The sequence below is a fragment of the Elgaria multicarinata genome, chromosome 9 (genome assembly GCF_023053635.1).
Source record: "Elgaria multicarinata webbii isolate HBS135686 ecotype San Diego chromosome 9, rElgMul1.1.pri, whole genome shotgun sequence".
Lineage (NCBI taxonomy): Eukaryota > Metazoa > Chordata > Lepidosauria > Squamata > Anguidae > Elgaria > Elgaria multicarinata.
The window spans coordinates 78,545,219-78,569,538 of NC_086179.1; the positions used below are offsets into that span (position 1 = coordinate 78,545,219).

The 24,320-nt window shown below is 38.5% G+C and overlaps 1 protein-coding gene across 1 annotated transcript; it reads left to right on the forward strand.

The window, feature by feature from the left end:
• The first annotated feature begins 6,182 nt into the window (after window positions 1-6,182).
• REDIC1 (regulator of DNA class I crossover intermediates 1) lies at window positions 6,183-23,349 on the forward strand. Its single transcript, XM_063134140.1, has 12 exons — window positions 6,183-6,205; window positions 7,784-7,823; window positions 11,088-11,223; window positions 11,871-12,003; window positions 13,513-13,579; window positions 14,211-14,344; window positions 16,624-17,135; window positions 18,446-18,512; window positions 20,204-20,264; window positions 21,470-21,527; window positions 22,219-22,301; window positions 22,732-23,349. Exons 1-12 carry the CDS (start codon window positions 6,183-6,185, stop codon window positions 23,347-23,349), a joined length of 1,932 nt encoding a protein of 643 aa, XP_062990210.1.
• The last annotated feature ends 971 nt before the right edge of the window (window positions 23,350-24,320 follow it).

Here is a 24,320-nt window from a genome sequence, read left to right on the forward strand (position 1 = left end):
AAAGTTTGTGCATTCCTATTCTGATAATAATTTAAATATGTATAAATTTACAATAATTGCTTAATTTAATCTGTGTGGCCTCTCTCATTTTGACTCATTAAAGGCACAACTCTATCTATCTTTAGACAGAAAAAGTTCTACAATTCCCAGCATGCCTGAACCAGCATGGCTCGCTAATGGGCAACTGGGAGTTGCAGAACTTTTTTCTGTCTAAACATAGCTAGAATTGTGCCTAAAAAGAAACAAAATTTATGTAGGCAGGTTATCAAGAGTTTAAGTGGTTTCTGTTGTCTAATCTTACTTGCAGGCACATAAAGATCCAGAAGTATATACATATCCTTTTTAAAAATACAGTTTGGCAATTTTAATTGTAACTGTTTTAAAAACAAATGATATGGTTCGGAATGAAAGAGACATTTTCCTGGCAGGACATGGATGATTTCTGGAGGCCAAGCATATGGACCAGATAATTGTGGTTTTTGTAATGCTTTTGGAGGAATGCCCCTGCAGTGGCAAGAGGGTAGTTGGAGGCCAAACTAGAAGCAAAGCTATGGAATGAGTCAGAAAGGCCAAAGTTAGAGGTAACTTTGAACCAAAGGGAAGCGTGATGATAGAGAGGCTATGCAGCAAACATTGTTTTGTTTATTTTAACATTTATATTTCATTGTTCCATAAGAGCTCAAAGGCAACTTGAAATTACATGAACTAAAATACCGCATTAATATAAAAACAACTTCACCACAGCACTATTATACAAGCAAATCACACCAACTGGATATGTGTCATGATCCGGGACTCATGGACTCTGACCAGTGGTGTCAACAAAGGAAACTCCAGGTCCTAGCACCATGGTAGAGCCTCCAGAGACCTCCGAGCCGAGCCCCAGTGCTGGACCAGCACCCTCGTCTACAAGAGCCCCACATTCCAGGGAACCATGAGCCAACACCAGCAACATGCCAGGCAAAGGCTCTTGGAGAGACAGAAGAGTGCTAGGCTACAAGCCAGAGGCCTGTCGCTTTAAGACTTCCAGACTGAGGGAAAGGGTGGAGTCTGGGACCATAGCATAAAAGGTTTCAGTTTGGCCTCAAACTTTGTTAGAGCAAGTTGCTCACTGGGTGCTGCAATATGCGGCTTTGTCTCCTTGCTGCCCTGCTAATAGCTGCCTGGTATTGAGCCCCGTGGGCTTCTGCTCAGTCCAGAACAGGACAATATACAACATTCTTGAATATGCAATATTCTAAAATCACATTACATATAATTTAACAATACATAGCACTAAAGATATAGTACATTAGCCAGGCATGCAATATATTTGTTTACTGACTTACCAAACAGATGTGTTTCATAGCCTTCCCTCAGGGCTATAAAGGAATATTCGACCAAGGCTATATATACACACACACACACACACACACACACACACACGGATTGAAATGTGCCTGCTCTTCTGAAGAGACACACATAGGATTTTGCTGTAATTCAATACCCTTAGGATTTATAGCAGCAAAGGCCCTGCTCTCAGCACTGAATATCTGCCAACTGTCTAGATTTAGCCAGAACAGCAATGTTTTTCAGAGCCCTGTCTCACAGAGAATATCATCCATGTTCTTGATATTGGAACTACGTTTATGTATGTATTTAAATTTATTTAAATTTATTTTTAGGTAGCCTTTAAGGGTGGAACCTTCTGTGGGTATTATACATAATAAAGGAAACAACGCAAAATAGTAAAAATCCATAAAAACACTGTTACAACAAACCCAGCAGCCTAAAAATGGCTTGGGACCACAATACCTGATAGAACGCCTCTCCCAACATGAACCTACCCATACACTGCGCTCAACATCTAAGGTCCTCCTCCGAGTGCCTACTCCGAGGGAAGCTCAGAGGATGGCAACAAGAGAGAGGGCCTTTTCAGTGATGGCCCCCTGACTGTGGAATGATCTCCCCGATGAGGCTCGCCTGGCGCCAACACTGTTATCTTTCAGGCGCCAGGTCAAGACTTTTCTCTTCTCCCAGGCATTTAACAGCATTTAACAACGCTAAGTTTGTTTTCTAACGTCCCCAGAACTGTTGTTTTTAAATGGATACTGTTGCTTTTATGTTACTGATGGTTTTTAAAATTTTGTATACTTTTTTAATGTTTACTGTTTTTAACTTTTGTAAACCGCCCAGAGAACTTCAGCTATAGGGCGGTATATAAATGTAATATATAAATAAATAAATAAATTACATTAAACAGACCAATGAAACAAGTGCTCTTCAGAGCTTCCTTGAAAGTTTCTGAACCATCTTGAAAGGCAGCCCCACTCTGCAGTAGTCCAGCCTGGATATCACCAGGGCATGAATAACCAAGACAAAACAGCCCTCCCAAGATAGGGTCACAACTGGCATACAAGCCTGGCCACTGAGCTTCTCCAATTAGCGCTGAGTTCAGGACAACTCCCAATTTGTATGCTTGGTCTTCAGTGGGAGTGCAACTCAACTAAAACTAGACATAGGGGCTCGTCAGACAAACATTTTACTAGCCACTCACATTTTTTTTGCGGGTCCTTTTGATGACGCTGTCCATCTCCCGCTCCTTCTGGACTTTTTTCTGTCATAAAATAAGATAGAGAGAATCCAATTTTGGGGGCTATAGCGAAACTTGCCACCATTTCCTGCTGTGTGCAGGAGAAGCAGCGCAACAAAAACATCCACTGAATGAGTCATGTGGTCTTGCTTGTTTCCTCTTTCTCCCTGGTGTGAAGAAAGAGGAAGCTGTCGTCCCTATTGTGGGGCAGAAGTATGAGGCAAAGCGAGGGTAGGGAAACAGGATTTCCCCCATCTGATGATGCATATAATCACCAATCCAGGTTGGTCAATTTCCATAATCCCAATAGCTCTGTTTTGCTAGGATTAAGTCTCACATTGTTTGCCCTCATCCATCTCCAAATACTGGTTGTCAAGAGTTGAAACATTTATATACTACTTTTGATGTGGCTTCAAGGATGGCTTACAAAAACAAGACAAAATACACAATTCAAATATAGCATTTAAAAGGGGAAAAAACATGTGGGGTCAGCATTGGGACCTCTAATAATAGTACTTAGCACTTACTCACACACCCAAAGTAACAAGAAAGAGAATGCTTCGCACATTTTAATCCTCAGTTTGTCTATTTGAGAATAAGCTCCATTGAATTTCTGGAAATTTACTTCAGAGTATGCATGCAGTGTATCAAGCAAGTACACAACCATAGTATTCGGCTCTCCACCAGGCCATTCAACTCCATATTTTGCAGTAGCTTTATAATGACAAAATTTGGGGCAGTTACAGTCTAGGCTTTCATTATCTCAGCCAGGAAAGATTTTTTTTTAGGCCTACATTTATATTTTTATCAGAACTGTTTTCAGTTTTAAAACATTGGCAAACTAGTAAGTAAGTTCTATTGCTTGCCTTTCCTATATTACCACAACCAACTATCATATCTGGTCTTGAATTATGGGTAAAGAGTAGCAAAAGCTAAAGGGTTTGATGCCATACAGGGATGCCCCCTAGATTAGGGTGACCATATGACCGTATTTGCCCAGATTTGTCCGGGGTTTTGATGGCAAATCCGGGTGAGGGAAGGGAAATCCGGATTCCCCCCCCCCCCCCCCGAAGAGCAGCTCTAATGGGAATTAACAAAAATGCTTATAACTCCATCATTTTTTAAGATAAAGACATGAAACTTGGCACAATGGTAGCTCTTAGGAAGGGCTTTAGTCATTCCAAATTTGAAACAGATCCGTTCATCCATTGATTTTTTAGGAATTTTTTAATAATTGAGGTTTTAAAATTATTATTTTTTAAATCGTCATTTTTAAAGATAAAGAGATGAAACTTTGAACCATAAAAGGATTTAGGTAGAGCTTTAGCCAAACCAAATTCGAAACAGATCCGTTCATCCATTGATTTTTTAGGATTTTTTTTAAAATTGAGGTTTTAAAATTATTATTTTTAAAATCGACATTTTTAAAGTTAAAGAGATGAAACTTTGTACCAGGATAGGATTTAGGTAGAGCTTTAGCCACACCAAATTTGAAACAGATCCGTTCATCCATTGATTTTTTAGGATTTTTTAAAAAATTGAGGCTTTAAAATTATTATTTTTAAAATTGTCATTTTTAAAGATAAAGACATGAAACTTTGTACCATGATGGGATTTAGGTAGCGCTTTAGCCACACCAAATTTGAAACAGATCTGTTCATCCATTGATTTTTTAGGAATTTTTTAAAAAATGAGGTTTTAAAATTATTATTTTTTAAGCTGTCATTTTTAAAGATAAAGAGCTGAAAGTTGGCACCATGATAGCTTTTAGGTAGAGCTTTAGCCATACCAAATAAACAGATCTGGGGCCAGTAGCAAACCCTGTTAACAACAACAGCAGCTTGCAATGAGTGAAGATACAGTCAGAAAAGATATTTGAGGGAAGGGGAGAATGTAACACACAGAGTATAGCAAAAGCTTCAAAGTACAGCAAAACCTACAAAAGTAGGAGTGAGCGAAGTTAATTTCAGATACATTGAATCTCTCACTTGTTCTTTATTTCAGTGATTTTAACATTAAGATGTTACGTAGAACAGATTTGTCTTAAATGTGTGCTGTAAAATCAGACATGTGACCAAGGCTATGTTCGGGTGGGCACCCCCACTTGGGGGCGACCATGTTGTCCTCCTTTTTGGTTTCCAAAATATGGTCACCCTACCCTAGATCCTCTCCTGTTTGAAATTAAACCCTGGAAAGGAAGAAGTTCAGAAAGCTTTTTTTGCATGGCTGGGTTGAAAAGTAGGAATATGACTGGGTAGTTGTGAGAATAATCTGGAGAAGAGGCATGTTGTATGCCACTCCAAGCTACTTGGAAGGGAGGAAAAGAATTAATATGTGAAACAAGATCCAGAATAAGACAGTAAAAATTCACATACACACCCTAAAATATGCTTCCGTCCATACTATACTCACCCCTTTTAAAGCTCATCTGGGGGCACCCATAATGAGGGGAGGGAACCCTTGAATATTGCTGCTTAAGCAGTTTCCAGTAAGAGTTTTGGGCTCATCTGCAGACGCATTTTTAAATGAGGACCCAAGGGCAATGAGAATTGTGCGGGGAGCTGAGTTGCTGAGGAAAGGCACCTGAGAGAGATATCACAACAGAAGCAGCATGGGGAACTAAAAAATCATGGGGGAAGCAGTCCTTTCCAAACCAAATGTTCCATACTATATACACAAAACCACATCCTTGTCAGACTGAAGAATTAACACCCTTATTATATGGTTTCATACAAATGCTAAAGCAGATCATAATTCCCACTGTTTGGGATTTTAACACAGTGATTTAAGATCGTTAAAAGGGTAATCCACATATGGCACACGCAAGCCTAAAGTTATGAAAACATCTTTTCCACTCTACAAGTTGATTTAAAAATGTCTATGTTCAAGGCAGTTGCAACTTAAAATAAGGGACAGGTTTATTTTACTTTCTGTGTATGCATGCAGCACCTGGTGAAATTCCTTCTTCATCACAAGTTAAAGCTGCAGGAGCCCTGCCCTCTTTTGTATCTGGTCACGCTAAGCAGGGCTCCTACAGCTTTAATGGTTGTGATGAAGAGGGAATTTCACCAGGTGCTGCATGCAAACAAATGACACCTGCTGAAATTCCCTTTTCTCTACAATGGTTAAAGATACAGGAGCCTGTCTTCTTTTTCATATGATCATGAGAGGACTGAAAAAGAGGATAAAATTCTTTGTGAATGTTAAACAGAAGGAGTGAAAACTCAGGCCATTCAATTCTACATCAGCTACTCAAGGCTATTTAATTACACTCTTCTTCCCAACCCTTTTAAAATTTGTTTTCTGATTTCTGCTATCTATTTAGCTGCAGAAAAGCAACAGTCTCCCACCTTGCTTCTACTGACCGCTCCAAAGAGGCCTTGGTGGTCAGGTACGAGTAGTAGAGAGACAAGGAAAAGTTCTTTCTTTGCTACCACAGCGGCTCCTGGTGGCTTTGGAGGACTCATTTCAGGGGTTTTCTCTCTCTCTCTCTCAGTGGCCCCTTTTTGGATGGAGAAGGTTTCACCTGGGCTTCAGGCCTGTTGCCTTCAGGGAGGCCAGCCTACAAGAGTGATAGCCACTATAGCTGAATAATTTCTGGTGAAAGAAAATGAACTGGGTTGGTGGCTCTCGGTGAGTCTCATAAACGCTAAGGCTTGCAGCAGCAGCAGCAGTAGTATAAAGGCTGCTTCCCTCAGCCAAACAACATGAAGGTTTCTTTAAACAATCCCTTGACTGGGAGTTTCAGTTTTTTAACTTTTTACCTGGAAGGATTTCTATTAATATTAAAGTTTGTGTTTGTACTGCTTTAGGGCCTCTAAAGCAGTGACTTCCATGATAAGTAGAATTCGGTTTTTCTTCACATGGAAATGCAGTGATGAGGTAGTAAAAATACCTTGCCTCTTCGTGTTTGCTATTACAAGATTGTTTTTGTTATGTTTTTCATCAGTGTTATCTTATTTTACTCTGTTTTATTGCTTGTACCCCTACATTGGGATTATTTTATAATGAAAAGTGGGTAAGAAATTTCTGAATAAAGAAGAAGAAGAATGTAGGCCCTTGTTTTGGGGGATTTGAGCAGGACTTGCCCAGTTCAATCTACTATCCAAATTTTCCAGGCCTAAGCCAATACTTTGTTCATAGAACCACACTAGCCTTCCGTGAGGCCTAGTCCTCACTCAGGTGATAATAAACCCCGGTCTTGGCTTTACCACTTCAGACTACAAGTGCAAGCTCCCATGAAGAAAGACAGACACTGTGTGGTGGAAGAATTTGCTATTTGCTGCACATTTGCTTTCTGAGAGAGTGTATTCAAACCACCTTCACCACTCTTAGAACATATGGTTCACTGGGTAACTCTCAGCCTAACCTGCCTCACAGGGTTGTTGTGAGGATGAAAAGGAGAGGAGGATAATATAAGACACCTTGGGTTCCTTGTAAGAGGAAAAAAAGCGGTGTATAAATACAATAATAAATAAATAGTAAATTGCAGGATAAACATATATTAGGCTGACCATATGAAAAGGAGGACAGGGCTCCTGTATCTTTAACAGTTGAATTGAAAAGGGAATTTCAGCAGGTGTCATGGTCACCCTAACATATATACATAAAAAATGATTAATATAGATAAGCTCAAATATCTATTGTCCAGTACAGACAGGTTTGTAATGTTTAACACAGGCAAATTTGTTGTGAAAGCTGCTCAGCTTAGACAAACTTATGTGGCCTGCCTTGAGATGTAAGGTTTTAGTTGTTTGCACATGTATGTTTTAATATGTTAACATGCAAGTTTTTAGTTGTATGTGCATGTATGTTTTAATGTTTTATAACATTTTATCTATTATTTTGTATACGACACGCTTTTATACTCTGTGTATAACTTTTGTGTATGTAATTGGCTAAAACCTGTATTTGGTTGCTTTCAATAAATTGATTGATTGATTATAAAAGTAGAACTTTAGTGTGCCCACTCCCACCCCACTGTATAATTTCCACATTGTTTAGTTGCTCAGAAATTTTATTCTTTGGATCCCAATAGTCAATGTATTCAGCTGATTTGTATAGGCTAGCAAATAACCTGGTAAACAATGGGAGAGGATTTAACAAGCAATTCCTAAATGCTTTCTAATTCAATATTATAATGGTTATTTCTATAAAAATATTAAAATTGTGAAAACAAATTATCTTTCTTTTAAATGTTTCAATTTCAAGTAAAAGAATCATGGCTACCAAGGAAAGAAGAAAGCAAAAGGTAAGTAGTGATTACAATAAATAAGAGGATGCAAATTTGAGACTGGGCTTGCCAGAAGCTGTAGCGGTGATACTAATACTAATAATAAAGAAGAGAATGCTGCAAAGCATATGCAGAGGCTGGAGATATTTTTTTTCACGCAGAGGTGATATCATGGAGCCATTGTCAGGGTTCACATATTTCATTATTTTTTCTGTTCACAGGATTTGTATATTTTTGTAGAGCTTCTAAAACAGTAAACCTATGTGACTCGAGATAACAGGAGAATACACAAAAAAATGAGTGTGCAAACCCAGGCAACCATTGCACTACCATAAAATCAACCAGAGCATTCTTTCACACTATAAACACCCCCTTTCATAAAGCCATAGTAAAAGCAGATAAAAATTACACCCCACTCTATCTAGCTCTACAAAATGAAGACCACTCACACAACCACTCACACTCACAACCACTCACACTCACAGAGAAAAAAGAAAAATGGGCACAAAAATCACTATATGGGAAGCACTACAACATCATATAGAACCCACAAACAAACAATTGTACGAATGGTTTAGGAAGGGCGAGCTATTTCCTGAAACAGAAGGATACCTAATAGCCATACAGGATCAAGTCATAGCAACCAAGAACTGCCAGAAATACATCATAAAATATAACAGTATAACAATAGATTCATGTAGGAAATGTAATCAATTCCAAGAAACAATAAATGTAAAATTCTGGCAGTAATGGACTATATGAACAGACACAATACAGCTGCAAAAAAAATTCACCAACAACTGGCCATCAAATTCAACCTCATCAAACAACCTGCATCATACTATACATACTCACCCAAAATAATCTGGGAAAATGCAGATCATAAAATATACTGGGGCCAAACAATTAATACAGACAAGGCAATACCTTGCAATCAACCAGACATAACAGTTATAGACAAAAAAGAAAAACACACCTCATCGACATAGGAATACCTAATGACAAAAATGTTGTAGAAAAGGAAGAGGAAAAGAGGAAAATATACACCACTTGCTATGGAAGTTAATGAACTATGGCAACAGGAAAAGGTCACAGTTATTCTGTTAGTCATATCAGACATTGGCATCACACCAAAAAACTATACAGAAAACCTTCAGAAACTGGGCCTACCAAAATACATCTACAGCAACATCAAGAAAGCAGTCATACTTAAAACATGTTCAATAGTCAGGAAATTTCTTAATCAGTAAAAGAAGGACTTGGCAAAGCCTGTTATGTCCGTCTAGAAAAACTGCCATGAGCGAGAAAAGAGAGATAATACTAATACTGTAGGATATAATACTGTAGGATAAGTGCAGCATGTCCATATGTAGTTTGTCATCCATAAGTTTAATGAACATGAGGTCCAAATTGTCCTCATTATATGCAAAAGCCATGCAGTCTAGTTTGGTGCACTTCTACATGTGGAATGGGTTTTTGTTCATAGCAGGACTATTTTGCACTTTGCCTAGAGTAGCTTGCACTAAAGTGTTGTTTGAGAAAAGCAAAACTAAGGCCTAAAATATTCTTAGATTTTCAAGTGGAAGCGGGGGAACTGCTATAGAACCTACCTCATATAGCACTGCATGAACTTGTGCATAAGCTGTTGTACAAGTGTTTGTGGAACAACCACAGCAGCTGTTTTCCTTTTGTTAATGGTTCTTTGGATCCAATCCATTATTTGCAGTCTTGGTATGTTTTTTCATGCTTCTACCTGTAGTGAACACATAGCATCTCCACAAAGATCCAGTGTGGTAATAAGTTATGTGATATATATTTTTTAAACCTGGAAATACCTTTTCCAAAATTTTAATTACAAGTGTTAAATGTTATTGTAATATTCCTTTTTAGGATATTATTTGATAAATAATAGTCAATGATGCGGTAAAACAGATAGAAGTATTTTGCAACTTAGTACAAACAAGAGACTTCAGTCCATCGGTAAAATCAGCTTATTTTCTGTGGGTTTAATTCTGTTTAATGTTCGTGATATGAATATAAGAAGCTTTATTCTAGTATTTGGAGGGATTGAGTTGTTGTGGCCATTAATTAATTACAAAGAGATAGTATCCACTTAATTAAGTCAGAATGGATCACCAGATTTGTGAGGTTTTGTTCAGTAGAATTATATCCATAAAAGAAGAAACATGATCTAGTATCACACAAGGTATTTGTGGTACTTTTGCATCGGAAGGTGATGCTTCTTGGTTTCCCATTGACAGCTAGTCAGTCACTGTGTGAACAGAATACTGGACTAGATGGACTTTTGGTCTGATCCAGCATGGCTCCTCTTATGTTCTTATATTTGTCCTGTATGCATAATTGTCATTATTCATGAACTCGCAGCTCCTAACATTATTTTAATATGGCAAGTGTTAGACTTATTTTATAATACGACTTTTCGTGGATAATAAGTGAAAGTGAAGGCTGAGGGTTTTCCCCATCTAATAAATAGGTTCATTTGGTTTAATACAAGAAATGTAGATACATCCCTTTCCCCCTCCCTCTGCAATGTAAATGTTACCAAGTCAGTATATTGTTACTGAAATCCATAACTCTGTTGATAATGAAGAGTTATGTTAATGCAAACAAGAAGGACCCACTAGCCAGACAACTGACATTAGGGTGACCATATGAAAAGGAGGACAGGGCTTCTATATCTTTAACAGTTGCATAGAAAAGGGAATTTCAGCAGGTGTCATTTGTATATATGGAGAACCTGGTGAAATTCTCTCTTCATCACAACAGTTAAAGCTGCAGGAGCTATACTAGAGTGACCAGATTTAAAAGAGGGCAGGGCACCTGTAGCTTTAACTGGCGTGATGAAGAGAGAATTACACCTGGTTCCCCATATATACAAATTACACCTGCTGAAATTTCCTTTTCAATACAACTTAAAGATACAGGAACCCTGTCCTCCTTTTCATATGGTCACCCTAACTGACATCTGCTTATGCCCTTGTCACTTGCTCTGGCGCGACAAGAAGGATAAGGCAGCCTGGTTGCATGTCTGGGTTTAAATTCCTCTAGAACTGCCAACTCTTCCCTTTTGCTGCAAAGGCCTCTAGTTATTTTGAGCCCTTTGTGTAATTATTGAGGGAAAGTTCGTTTTTAAGTTGTCAAACTGAAATTGCCAAGTCACCCTGAACCTTAAGATAGGGCGGAGTATAAGCAATGCCCAGTGTAGTTAGCTTGAAAATCTAAATTGTTAAAGCATTTCCCCTGTTTATTTCAATATAATAGGACTTCTTTGAAAAAGAAAAGCTCAAGTCAAAGATGAAGCTATTGAAAGTATCTCCCCTTAAAAGCTCAGCTGTCAGTTTAGACCTTCTCAATCTGTATGTTGTTAACCAGATATCTACCAAGAAAGAATATACCGGTGAGTTTAATAGCAAATTTAATTGACAAATTTTAATATTAAAAATGTATTCCAAGGCAAATATGTCTAAGTTCTCAGCACTTCTGTAGCCCCAATAGTCTCTTCATCAAATCTGAATGATTAACCTAACAATAATTGAGTGTCTGTTAACTAGAAATGAAAATATAGTGCACAAAAAGCTGTAACCTAAAGTATTATGCTATTAACACTCCCAAATATGGTGAGGTGGTTGACTATGAAGGAGAGAGCCTTTTCAGTGGTGGCACTCTGGTTGTTGAACGCTCTCCCCAGAGAGGCTTGCCTGGTACCTACACTGTGATCTTTTTGGTGCCAGATTTTTTAAAACATTTTTATTTTACAACGCTGTTTAGTTCTTCAGTTTTGTTTTAAATGTGTGTTTATATTTTTCCCTGTTGATAATTTTTACCCTGGTTTTATTCTGTTTTAAACTTTTAAAGGTTTTATGTTATGTTTTATTATTTTGTATTTTAGGGTTTTACTTTTTATGAATTGCCCAGAGAGCTTTGGCTATTGGGTGGTATGTAATATAGTGCTAATTAAAGATTTTTGGTCCTGTACGCGGCGTACTTAAACATTGGATGTCCCTGTTCAGTTCACTGAGAGTGCTGATCTATTTTTTATTACAGACAATATTCGAAAGCCAGTTCATGTGGATATTAACAGAGGAATAAAAATTCCTTTGAGAAGGCACAATGTAGAACTTCCTAACTCACCAGAACAAAAACTACCTAAACAATTCTCAGATGACATCCAAGACAGGTACATTTGCAGTTATAGCTATCTTTCACATTACAATAAAATCCTGTAAATTGTAATTTACAGCAAATCACCATAAATACTGTGAATAACTATAAATTATTGTGAATAACTATAAATAAATATTTGTGAATAACTATAAATAAATATTTTTATTGTTCTCTTCCCTGACCATCCCAGATTTGGGTGCCCCTTTCTTTTGTACTAAGAAGTTTGGATCTTGTATTCATTTATGCTCTGCCTAATAATATGACATGCCTTCTAACTTTGGTATTGCTTGGCCTTTTGGCTGCACTTATGAAAGAATATTTTATTTCTTCTCCCTGTATTCAGGCTCCCTACTCACTTATGTGATCTCTTAATTCATCTTACAAAACGAGGTCTGGTCCACTGAAGCTTATGCCACAATATATTTGTTAACCTTGAAAATACCGTAAACATCTTTGCTTTTGCTACAACAGACTTAACAGAACAATCCCTATGGAATTTGTCACTCATAACACTAGGGTGACCATATGAAAAGGGCTGTTCCTCCCCCCTTTTATTTTATTGTCTGTATCTACGCAGTTGCGCAGATACAGATAATAAAAATAAAACCCAAGGGGGAAGGAATGACACAGCCAGAGGAGGACGCGAGGCGAGGGACTGGGCAAACCACGTCTCCTCCCTCTGGCTGCCCATTCCTCCCTCCATTTCTTTTTCTTTTTATTATCTGTATCTGCACAGCTGTGCAGATACAGATAATAAAATTTAAAAAGGGGGGAATGGCCTCGTTCCTCTCCTCCCCCTCATTATTTTTATTACTTCTACAGAGGTGTGGGGCCGCCCATGGCGACCAATCGGGGCACCATGGGCTCCGCTGCCAAAAAAAATTCGGGGTAAGTGCCGGACTTTTTTGGAGCAGAGTTTCCAGGGTTTGCGCCTGGATGGCTTCGCAATGGCGGCTGTGTTATGTAGATGCCATGCCACCACTGCGAAGCCACCCCGGGGCAAACCCTTCGTGTAGACATGCCCCAGGTGTCATTTGTATGCATGTAGCACCTGATGAAATTCCCCTTTATCGCAACAGTTAAAGCTGCAAGCGCCCTGCTGTCTTTTGTATCTGCTCACTCTAGCTATACTCTATACTGCTGTGATGAATACGGAATTTCACCAGATGCGGCATACAAATACAACCTGCTGAAATTCTTTTTTCTATGCAATTGTTAAAGATACAGGAGCCCTGTCCTCCTTTTCATATGGTCACCCTACATAACACAGTCCTACGTATGTCTATTCAGAACTCAATGGGAATTACTCCTTGCTAAGTGTGTATAGGACATTTACTTTTGAGTAGTCATGCATAGGATTGCAATATGAGAGTTTTGATTTTATAGAAGTCAAGTTCACAGTGACATTGGGATACAAAACACGCCCCTAATTCTTCATGTAAAAGTGAAAATACTCAAATCATAAATAATTCTGAAAGTATGCCAATGTATTTTCTTTTTTCATTTCCTGTTTTCTTAATAGGGTACAACAAGAAGTATTAGAAAATAGAAGAAAATACCTCTCAGAAAAAGAGAACTTTCAGTCTCAAGTAAGCTAAATTGTGTCACTGGTGGCTCTGTGCTAGTTAATAGCATAATATTTTGCATTCGTGGAATGGATCTTCCCATGTGAGCTTGTGCAATAAAAGTTTGTGTCATAGTGATTTACATTTATTGTATAATAGTTACCAATTGCCTTTTCCAAAATTGTGTTAAAGTGACATATAAACCCCGGAATATCCATAAAACATCCAAATATTATTTTAAACAGCATTCATCATAGAGCAAATCAATATGTACTGCTAGAAAGTCCGATGAGATGAACATTATCCTCATTCATTTTACTGTATTGTCCGTGAGAAAAAATGTATCTATGGGCAGTACCCAATACTGCCTGCATGCTCACGGGGACCTGATAGCACAGCAGGAAGATAGCTCTTCATAAGGCAACTGGAAAGAGCAGAAACACTAATTTCCTCTCGTATCTGGGGTTCTTTTTGGAAGTACGAGTCCCTGTTGCACTAATGGTAGGTCCCGTGGATGCAACAGAATGAGGGGAGGTGTAGTAGCAGTATTGGATACTGCCTCATGTTACTGAGATTAACCAGGGTTTAAGAAGTTAAGCAAACATCCAAGAACATGTCTTGCCTATAACAAAGTGTTTCTATAATGTGTTGACAGTACCTTCAATCTTCACAGCCTGCAAATATTAAGTGTGAAATCTCTTCACTTTCTAAGGCAGCATACAGACAAAGGGATTTCAGTGTCCCAGATGAAGATGCATCAGTTGGTCAATATTTCCAGCAGTTGAATAGGTAGGGACAGATTTTGCATTGCAAATAAATTTGAGTAGATTCTGTATTTTTTCCACTAAAAAAATATAATGGCTTCCAAAGAGGATTATTATATTACTTCTATTGTTTTACTATATTTGAAGATAAAAAATTCATTAAATATTATTGGGTTCCTATATGTGTATTTGACATACACAAAGAAGTAATTTCTTAGGGGACTATCAAATGTAAGAAATATTTGCATCACATAATATAGCATCACTGAAGCTCTATTCGTTTAAATCCCTAAACAGCTTGGGACCTCGATACTTGAGGGAGCGCCTCCTTATAGATGCCTGCCCGAGACTTGAGATCTATTGGAGGAGCCCTCCTCCGCATCCCACCAACGCAACACATACGTTATGGTGGGACATGGGAGAGGGCTTTCTTTGCTGTGGCACCCCGACTGTGGAATGCCCTCCCCCTGGAGGCCCGACTGGCGTCAACGCTGACTTTATTCCGGCGCCAAGTAAAAACATGGCTTTTTAATGAAGCCTTTAATGGTTGAATGCTTGCATATTGTTTAACTGTTTAAATTTTTTTTACTGCTTTTAAATTATATACTGGTTTTAACTTGGGCCATAGCTAGACCAGGCTTTATCCTAGGGTGATTCCCGGGATCGTCCCTGTGCGTCCAGATGACGCACAGGGGATCCCGGGATCAGGCAGGGATGATTCCTCCCTTGCCCTGGGATCCTGCCCTCCCCTTTAGGCCCAGTTTTTCCGCAGAACGTGTGGCCGGGCGCCACAGTTTGTCCCAGTTCCTCGCATGTTCCTCAGGAGCATGTCCCAGTTCCTCAGGAGCACTGCACCCATCGGGGGTGGAGTGGGTGAGCAGGGAAATGATTTAAAAAAAAAATCCTTACCTTTTGCACACAAGCGCTCATGAGCATCTTCTCCTGTAAGAAAATTTTTTAAATGGCAGCCGCGACGCCTCTCTCTCTGAGGTCGTCGCGCGGCACGTGTAAACTGAGGGGGATCTTGCGATAAAACCATTGCGAGATTTACCTGTCACGGACTAACAGGTAGGTCTAGCTAAGGCCTTAATTAATGGTTTAATTTGTTTTTAGCTGTGTACATTTATTGTTTTATATTGTATGTTTTATCTGTACGTCGCCCTGAGATCCTAGTGATATAGGGCGGGATACAAATGTTTTAAATAAATAAATAAATATTCATATACTCACAACTATGTGTGATGAACTGATCAGAGTCTTATCTACCACCTTCCCCAGCATCCCACTACATTCCTAAATTACATGATAGGCTTTCAGGTTTGTTTAGGGACCTCTGCTCATAGAGCCTGTTGCACATATACTCCAGCTGCCGAATCTGTACATTCTGATTTTGTGGTGTACTATTGTATGGCTGGGGATTAGACATACTTTGGTCCATGGGCAAACATGATGGCCCAATGCCAGGTCATTGGTACTCAGGCAGACACATTGGGGACAAGATAGTAGGATAGATATGCACAATTCTGATCCCCTCACTATCCATGGCCTCAAACATCTACATGATGCTTCAGTTTTATTTATCAACATGTAAAATATAGACAGTCTCCTTCTACAGGTTCTTGCGTAAGTAACCCTGCTTAATTTATGAATTGGCTTGATCACCAAAGAGAGTCACAATGCTCTGTTAAATTAAATCCTGTAGATTGCATAGAATACTAAGCTAGCTAGATTACTGGTATGACCCAGCATGACCAGTCTTATGATCTGTTAATCCATACTTACACATATAAAATTACAGACTTATGTGGCTCTCTGAAAACACAGAGTTACTCCTCTTAATTATATATTTTAAAATGCTGATGAAATTTAGCACGATTCTTTCTGAGAGCACATCTGGATCAGAACATGGTTTCAGAATTCTCTGATATGATGAAGCGTTAAATATCTTATGCTGATACCTTTCCCTGTACTTTTCATGCAGAAGTGCTGTATGCCCCTCCTCCCCTGCTGCTACTGACTAGTTTGCTGCAATGGAGCAACAGTGACATACAGTGGCTGGACTGGTTAGTCACAGCTGCTTGAATAATAACATATGCTTTGTAAGAATACAAAAAATAATACAACAGGATCCCAGTTTTTCTGAATCCAAAAACGTTGGGTAATTCCTGAGTTCCAGAGAGGAACAGAGAGATTTCATGCAGGAGGAACTTCTAAAACATACACATTTATATTGGTAATGTAACATGTGAGCCATTCATATTTTGCTTAGCTGTTTAAGTGGTCAACTTTTCCTCCCTCTCCAAGTTCAGAGTATAGTGAGACATTTGGCAAGGTCACTGCTGCTACAGATTTTGGAAATGGTCACCGAGAAGAGCCATTGTTTGGAAATGTGGAAAACACACTAAAGGCTACCCAAAGTGAAAGCCCTCAGCCCATTGAAGCTTTGTTTGAAGAGGAGAATCAACAGTATCCGACTATTTCTACTTCACAATCTTATCATCCTTTTGCTAAAAAAAACATTATTCATCAGCTGTTTACAGATTTAAGTGACAATAATCAAATATCTAATCTACATAGCCCTTATCATAGCAAAGAAATCCATCAAATGACAAGTTCTGCTCAAACATGTTCTGCTGAGAGAGACCTCAAAGGTATTTTCACAGCTCCAGAGCACATTTTCTTCCCTAAGAGCCGAAGCTTAAATACAGTCAACGAAGAACCAATTAAGAGTCACTTGAAAGATTACTATAGTCAAGAAAGAATTCCTATAATATATTCTGACAAGCAACAGAATACTACAGTGTTTGAAAATAGAGGTAAATGCTTCTGATACAAGAAATAATCACACTGTGGAAGCCTCATAATGTATGTATCCCAATGATATAATTAACAAAATGTCTTTTGTAAATATGTGTGGTTGAGAGGAGTGGAAGGAGGGCCTGTACATTGCAAGGACCCTTATGGGATATACAGAGATAAGTTGCAGTCTCCAAAAGGGCCCTGCTGGTGGAGACCATGTCATCCACCACTAGGAGAAATATTGACTTTTGGCAGTGCTTTATTTTTTCCATGTGGGCCAGTTTATACAACAACCCATCATGGGTTAATTTACCCATGAGGAGTTGTGATGTGTGCTGGCCACTATTATGAATGTGCAAGCCCCAGTCGGGCGTTGCCATGGCTTATCAAGTTGTCCAAACCTGGGCAGCAGGTGTTCTTTGAATGTTAAATAACCTTCACATAACCCAAACTCTGTTTTAAGGTTATATGAAGATTGTTCAACCCTCAAATAACTCCCACTGCCTTGGTTCGGACAACATGACAATCCACGGCAACCGCTGTTCAGGGCTTGTATATTCATAATGGTGGATGGCACGCACTGCAGCACCTCAAGGATTAATCAACCCACGGTGGATTGTCATGTCATTCGAACCAGATCTATGTGCGAAAGAAACCCATTCATACAGAAGAAAGAGGAATGCAGTTAGGGTTGGTGCCTACTGAGCTCAGAGCCCAGCCTTTGCCTTCCCTCCTCTCCATCACAAATAGCAGCTCGATGTCTTTTGCTATGTTTAACTTCATGGGAGCTATCAAGAAGGATAACTGAGCTAGCCTCTATCTGTATAGCCTTGCCTCTTTACCTGCACATCCCTGCACAGAGTTTTACTTCTTTGTGTGATGTTGGTGAACCTTGGCTTTAAAACATACTGACAATGTTGTTGTACGTAGAGTTTGCTGCGTTTCTGCCAAATTTTGATACAGAATGAACAGCATACATGACTCTCCTTGTCAAGGAGACAAGGGCAAACATGGCAAAAATTAGTACTGCTGGATAATGGGTTGCATGTAGAATGAGATTACAAAGATACATCTTGATTAGAATTCTGTGTGCACCCATGAAGCTTCTTCACAAATTTGGGTTCCCATTAACTTCAGTGGAGGAGCCCAGAAAGCATTTGAATCACCTCCTTCTACTGAAATTGACTGAGAAATTGTGTTCCAAAAGTAGAATATCCGGGGTGTTTAAAGTTTCCATATCTAGAACATATTTTAATTAGTTTTAATGAATTATTATAAGAACACTTGCTTTCATCCAAAGTTATGTTTCAACACTTTATATTTTTAGGGGGATTTAAAAACCAAAAGAAAGATATTAACACAGCAGACACTGTACAGAATTACTTAAAGAAAGGGTAAGTCTTAAAAGTATTTGTGGTTTATTTAACATTAAAATGGAATTATAGTATTTAACTACCACAGGTAGGCAGGTATATGCATTTAATTTCTCTTGTGAAAGAGTGTAAGGCTATTAATGTTTTTACCCTAAAAGTAATTAATAAAAAGATAAAACAGTGATGAGGAAATTGCCATCATGCTTCAAAACAAAAGGCTATACATAATAATGTACTAAGTTATTGGGTATGCACAAATTACTGTTCACCAGGGTTCCACTGGAATACCTTGGATATTGTATCCTGCACTCTTCAACATGGAGACTTACACCTTGATCAGACAAGATGCTCAACCACCATCCTCCCACCATTTTATCTCCCCACAACCATGTGGGATTAACTCAGCTGAGATAGAATGATTGACTCAAAGTCACTCAGTGAGTTTCATGGCTAAGTGGGATGTGAACCTGGTTTTCCCTGCTCCTAGTCTGACTCAGTGGGCTAGTTGCAACCCACTCTGGCTTATTTAAGCATGAGAAGCATGCTGACAGTCATTTTGAATATTCAACCTGGGTGGCAGGAGTTGTCTGAGGGTTAAGCGTCCCTCAAATAATCCATGGTGTGTTGAGGGTTGTTTAACCCTCAGACAACCCCTGTCACCTGGGTTTGGCCAACACAACAATCCATGGCAATCCCCGGCTGGAGGTTGGATATTCAAAATGTAGCCACTATAGGTGGGCCGTATGATATATCTGTGGATCACTCTTAGTGCTAGAGTTGTATTAGCATCAGGGTTTTTTGTTATGGCACTATTACTTATTTTCCAGTTGAGAGATGCACTCCTTTACTGAAGTTTCTTTTTGTATCAAAAACAGCAGCATTGGGAAGTGAAATCATAACTGGAATATATAGTGGCCATTCTTGAACATGGAAAAGGGGGATTTACTTGCCTATAATAAGCAAATGTATTTGATGCAACAGATCAGTACTAACGCCTGAACATTTATCTCAGAATTGCAGTAGTGTCTGGCTCTGTTGCACCAATGTTTTATACTACAAAGTATTGTTCCTTTGACCTCAGTTGTTTTAGCGGGGCATAGAACAGATGCTTAAGTTCAGGTGCTCTAGTATTATTATTTGTTGTTTATTCGTTCAGTCGCTTCCGACTCTTCGGGACTTCATGGACCAGCCCACGCCAGAGCTTTCTGTCGGCTGTCGCCACCCCTAGCTCCCCCAAGGTCAAGTCTGTCACCTCCAGAATATCATCCATCCATCTTGCCCTTGGTTGGCCCCTCTTCCTTTTGCCTTCCACTTTCCCTAGCATCAGCCTCTTCTCCAGGGTATCCTGTCTTCTCATGATGTGGCCAAAGTACTTCAGTTTTGCCTTTAATACCATTCCCTCAAGTGAGCAGTCTGGCTTTATTTCCTGGAGTATGGACTGGTTTGATCTTCTTGCAGTCCACGGCACTCTCAGAATTTTTCTCCAACACCACAGTTCAAAAGCATCTATCTTCCTTCGCTCAGCTTTCCTTATGGTCCAGCTCTCGCAGCCATAGGTTACTACAGGGAATACCATTGCTTTAACTATGCAGACCTTTGTTGTCAGTGTGGTGTCTCTGCTCTTAACTATTTTATCATTCAGAAAAGTACACCAGCAACTGGTGAAATGGAAGTGCAATGAATGCCACTTTTTTCTTTCCTGTATTTTGCAGCAGGAAGAGTGGACTGGCAAAACCAAATCTAGATCACTTGCAGATCTTTGGACTTGAAGAGGTAAAAGTATTATATGGGTTGTACTGTGTTTAAAGTAAAGCAGCTTGGATCCAATTTGGTATATTTTTAGAGCTGCTTATGAACCGAACAGATATAATGGACATACAATCATTTCATTTTGTGTGCCTCTGGTGCTGAAACACAAAAATATGTTTTAATATTTTTCCCGTTTTTAAATATACATATATGGATCTGTATGAAATGCATACAACTTTCTAGCAACTGGGCTGCAACAAAAGTGGTCCAAATATCCAAATAAGTATCCATTTGAAGGTGATGTCTATATGCAGTCCTTTCAAATATTGAAAATGTTGTAAGGTTCTCAATCCATTGCATTATAGGGGACTGTTTATCCTTCCAGTGTTGTAATATTAGTTTTTTAGCTGTCAAAAGGGTACAGAGAATCCATTTACAGTGATGGCCAAAATTGTGGACACTTTTTGAAATTTTCATGTTTTGCAACTTTGCATGCTTATAGAAAATGTTGTTTCACAAAATTAAAATATTTATATATCAATTGAAAGACCTGATTCACATAATACAACAATCCTGCTTTCCCCCCCTGGATGTCCAATCAACTCTTTTCTTTGGTGCCATTGCTCTGTTTATGATGTATACTTTTAATTTGCGAAATACTTCAAATATTCACACAGTCTCCAATTGTGCTTCAGTTACAGAACAAACAGGAAAACTGACTTTCCCCAGCTTGAAACATGATGTATCGCACCTACTGCCATGTGTTTAGTCCCCAGAACATGGGCTGTGATTGGCCAGTAGGGTTTGCAATTCCAATCCTCTTCTTCACTCAATCACACCTGTTTGTTTTTAGACTAAAGTAAGCATAACTTTTTTTGTACCATAGATATTTGCATTCTGTTTTTTGTATTGAATCCAGAATTAAATTCTCTTTCAATTGATATATAAACATTTGAATTTCATGAAACAGAATATTTTCTATAAGCATGCAAAGTTACAAAACATGAAAATTTCAAAAAGTGTCCACAATTTTGGCCACCACTGTACACTGACTTTGTTAATTATCATGAAGCAGGTAAATAATTTTTAAAGGAGAGGCTGTTTTCATGAGTGAAGTATTAACATAATGTTTTTAATTACATTGAAAGACACAGGAGGAGGAACCTTAAGAAAAATAGTTGTGTAGCATATAAAGTTATGCTAACATCAACTTTAATTTTTTCAAAAAGACAGAAAAGAAAGTCTACAATTACTATGATCAGCATTCAAATCAAGAAAGACAAAAAGGTTAGTACTAATTTCAGATTTGTAGCCTTGTTCTCCCATTGTTTAACAAGGAAAATGTCCTTTAATGGTCAAGAAAAAAAGAATACTCTGTTCTTTGAATTTGGGTTGCTCATCAATTGAGAGTAGAAACATCTAAACATTCGTTGCAGCATTCTTCTAGTATTTAAGGGATTGTGGTTCCAAAAGCAGTGATAAACTATTTAAATTATTTTCGCTGGTCAAACATTTCACCAATTAACTATATTCACATTTTGACTGCACAGTCTCAATGACAATGGCTCTGCCTGGGTGTACCCCTTGTTTTCAGTGGAACCGGAGAAATGTTCAACTTTCTCACATAGCCATATCAGGATGTCAGAGTTTCCCATGAACCCAGGGGCATGGCAAGAGGATAATATGTAATGATGTTTTGTATCAGTTTTGTAATATATTGCAGGAAAATGCATGGCCACATACCCACTACATGAGTTGATGCTTCGACCTCCGGCCTTAACAGGGCTACAATTTCAGCTTGTTCTGCAGTGTCATTTGGGCTAACAAAAAAAAAAAAAATCACCATAATTTAACAGTCTAATGAAATAGCTTGTTGGAGTATATTTCATGTCTATTTACACAGAGTCAACATTATTTCAGAAAAAAATGTTGGTGCTTGGATTTCTTCTTACAAATTGAGGTTTCTTTGTTTTTTCAGATGATGAATCTCAACTAAGCAGTCAGTCACCCAGTTATTCTCCAAAACAAACAGATAGATATGTCAGGACTTCATCTGATGAGGTAAAGGGAAGGCAAATATTACCTGAGATTGAATTTGTACAAGTTCATCATCAAGTGTCTGGGAATAAATAACTCAAAGAAAAAGAGATTGCTTAATACCTTTTGACTTTACCACTGTCTTCTACAGGAAAATTTCCCCCCGCCCTCAAAAGACATATACAAGATTAGAATAGTTAAATATCATACATGAAACAGTCAATTTCATTTGCTAGTGGCAACACTGTACAAGACGATTATTTGCACTGCTTTGTAAACTAGAAGTGGGGTGCAATTCTGCTCACTATACGTAGTATATATTATATCTATGAAAGGGTTGCCTTTTGCAGGGCTGTATGGAATAGCAAAAGGGGTTCCTATGTGACATTACAGCAATGATGACTTATTGAATATTGGCATGCACAAGTACCATTACAGAAATTTATTTCAGCAGTCTGAAAAAGAAGAACAGGATGGAAAACCATCATGTCATTTTGAGGATTCTTTCGCAAGGTATTATGGTAATCCACTTCCAGTTTCAGGAAGTCAAAGGTCACAGTGCAGTTGCCATTCAACAGGTATGTGTTCCATTTTCCTCAATAATGGGTCCAGGGAGACAGCAGAGATTTTTCCCCAGACAAAGCCAGCCACAGATCTAAGAAAAGATAAGTTACAAAGAGCTACAGCAAATTTATCAGATCCAGCACTGAAAAACAAATATGCCAATTTCAAGGCAAGGTACAATGCTTGGTCGCAAACAGAGACATGCACTGAAAGAATGGAAAAATCTGATGCAGCCGTGCAGTGCGATATAATGGAGGCTTGCAGCTGCAAAAATGAACTATCCTCTGTCCATAGTGCTGAAATTGTCACTTCAGCGAGCAAGATAGAGACCACTGGAGGGCAGAACATTCCTGCAGATAGAGCAGCACTCCAGCCTTCAAGTAGCAGCAATTCTGTGTTAACTAAGGGTTTGTCTCTTGAAGCAGAGTACCTTACAGTACATGGCAAAATAAACCTAGGCATAATAGATTATATCAATGTAATAAATAAAGGGGAAATGTGTGATTAAATATAAGTCTAATCAATGTGTACTCATTGACAGTGCAGTAAAGATGAGGGTTTTGACTGATATATTTTTCACCACATATATTTTCCAGCCATCAACTACTATATAAGCTTAGGCATACTTAAAGCCATTGTCCCCAATCCAATGCAAAGTTAAACATAAATAGCAACAGTGAGTATGAGAACATGTATTGTTAGTTCCGTGTTACGTTGTGGCTGTTGATATCAGTGGGTTTTAGCAAGTTATGGATTGTGACCTCTTGTACAATTGTTTTCCCCTAGAGTAAATACACTTTTCTCTAATACACACTACTAACCAGAACACATTCTTGTGTAACTGCTCATAAATTTACTTTTCTTGAAGTGAGTGGAGAATCACACAATGGCTCAATTCATGCGTAATGGGTTCTTCTAATAAACCACAGTTTGCTGGCACATAAACAAGCTTGAGCATGCCCCCACTCCAACCTCATCCTTTCCTTCCTCTCCCGGTGTGCTCAGCTGCAGAGGAGACTTCCTGGTTTCTTAAAATATAAGTTGCCCATGAAATCTGAACCATAAAAATGGTGGTTTAAGTGTTGCCTACATCAAGAATTTGTTTGCAATCCTGTTTTATAAATTATGCAAGAGGAAGGGGGTAGAACACATTTAAACTTGTTCCAAGAAACTGTGGACTGTGGCCCATTATATCTGAGAAAGAGGGATTCTATACCAAACAATTCATTTCCATCTTCATTGTTAATATACAGTATGAATATTAAAGTAACTGAACAAGAATATAGCTGTTCATTTGTGCAATCAGAACTGTAGTTGTAATCCAAGACTTTCACTAGCTCGTTTTGACTTTGTTTGGATGTTGTCTTCAGATTTAAAAAGTTGAGATTTTCATTTTCTTATCTAGCTATAATGTCACCTATAAGCCATGAAATAAAATTTGTTTTCTTTTACTATCTCTTTCAAAATATACCTCTTTTA

Excerpts from the sequence above, each read along its gene's own strand:
- REDIC1 (XM_063134140.1), top strand. The coding sequence starts at position 6,183 with ATGAACTGGGTTGGTGGCTCTCG. Across the intron at positions 14,345-16,623 it reads TATTTCCAGCAGTTGAATAG|TTCAGAGTATAGTGAGACAT; the intron begins GTAGGGACAGAT and ends TCCCTCTCCAAG. Across the intron at positions 22,302-22,731 it reads TCAGGACTTCATCTGATGAG|TCTGAAAAAGAAGAACAGGA; the intron begins GTAAAGGGAAGG and ends TTATTTCAGCAG.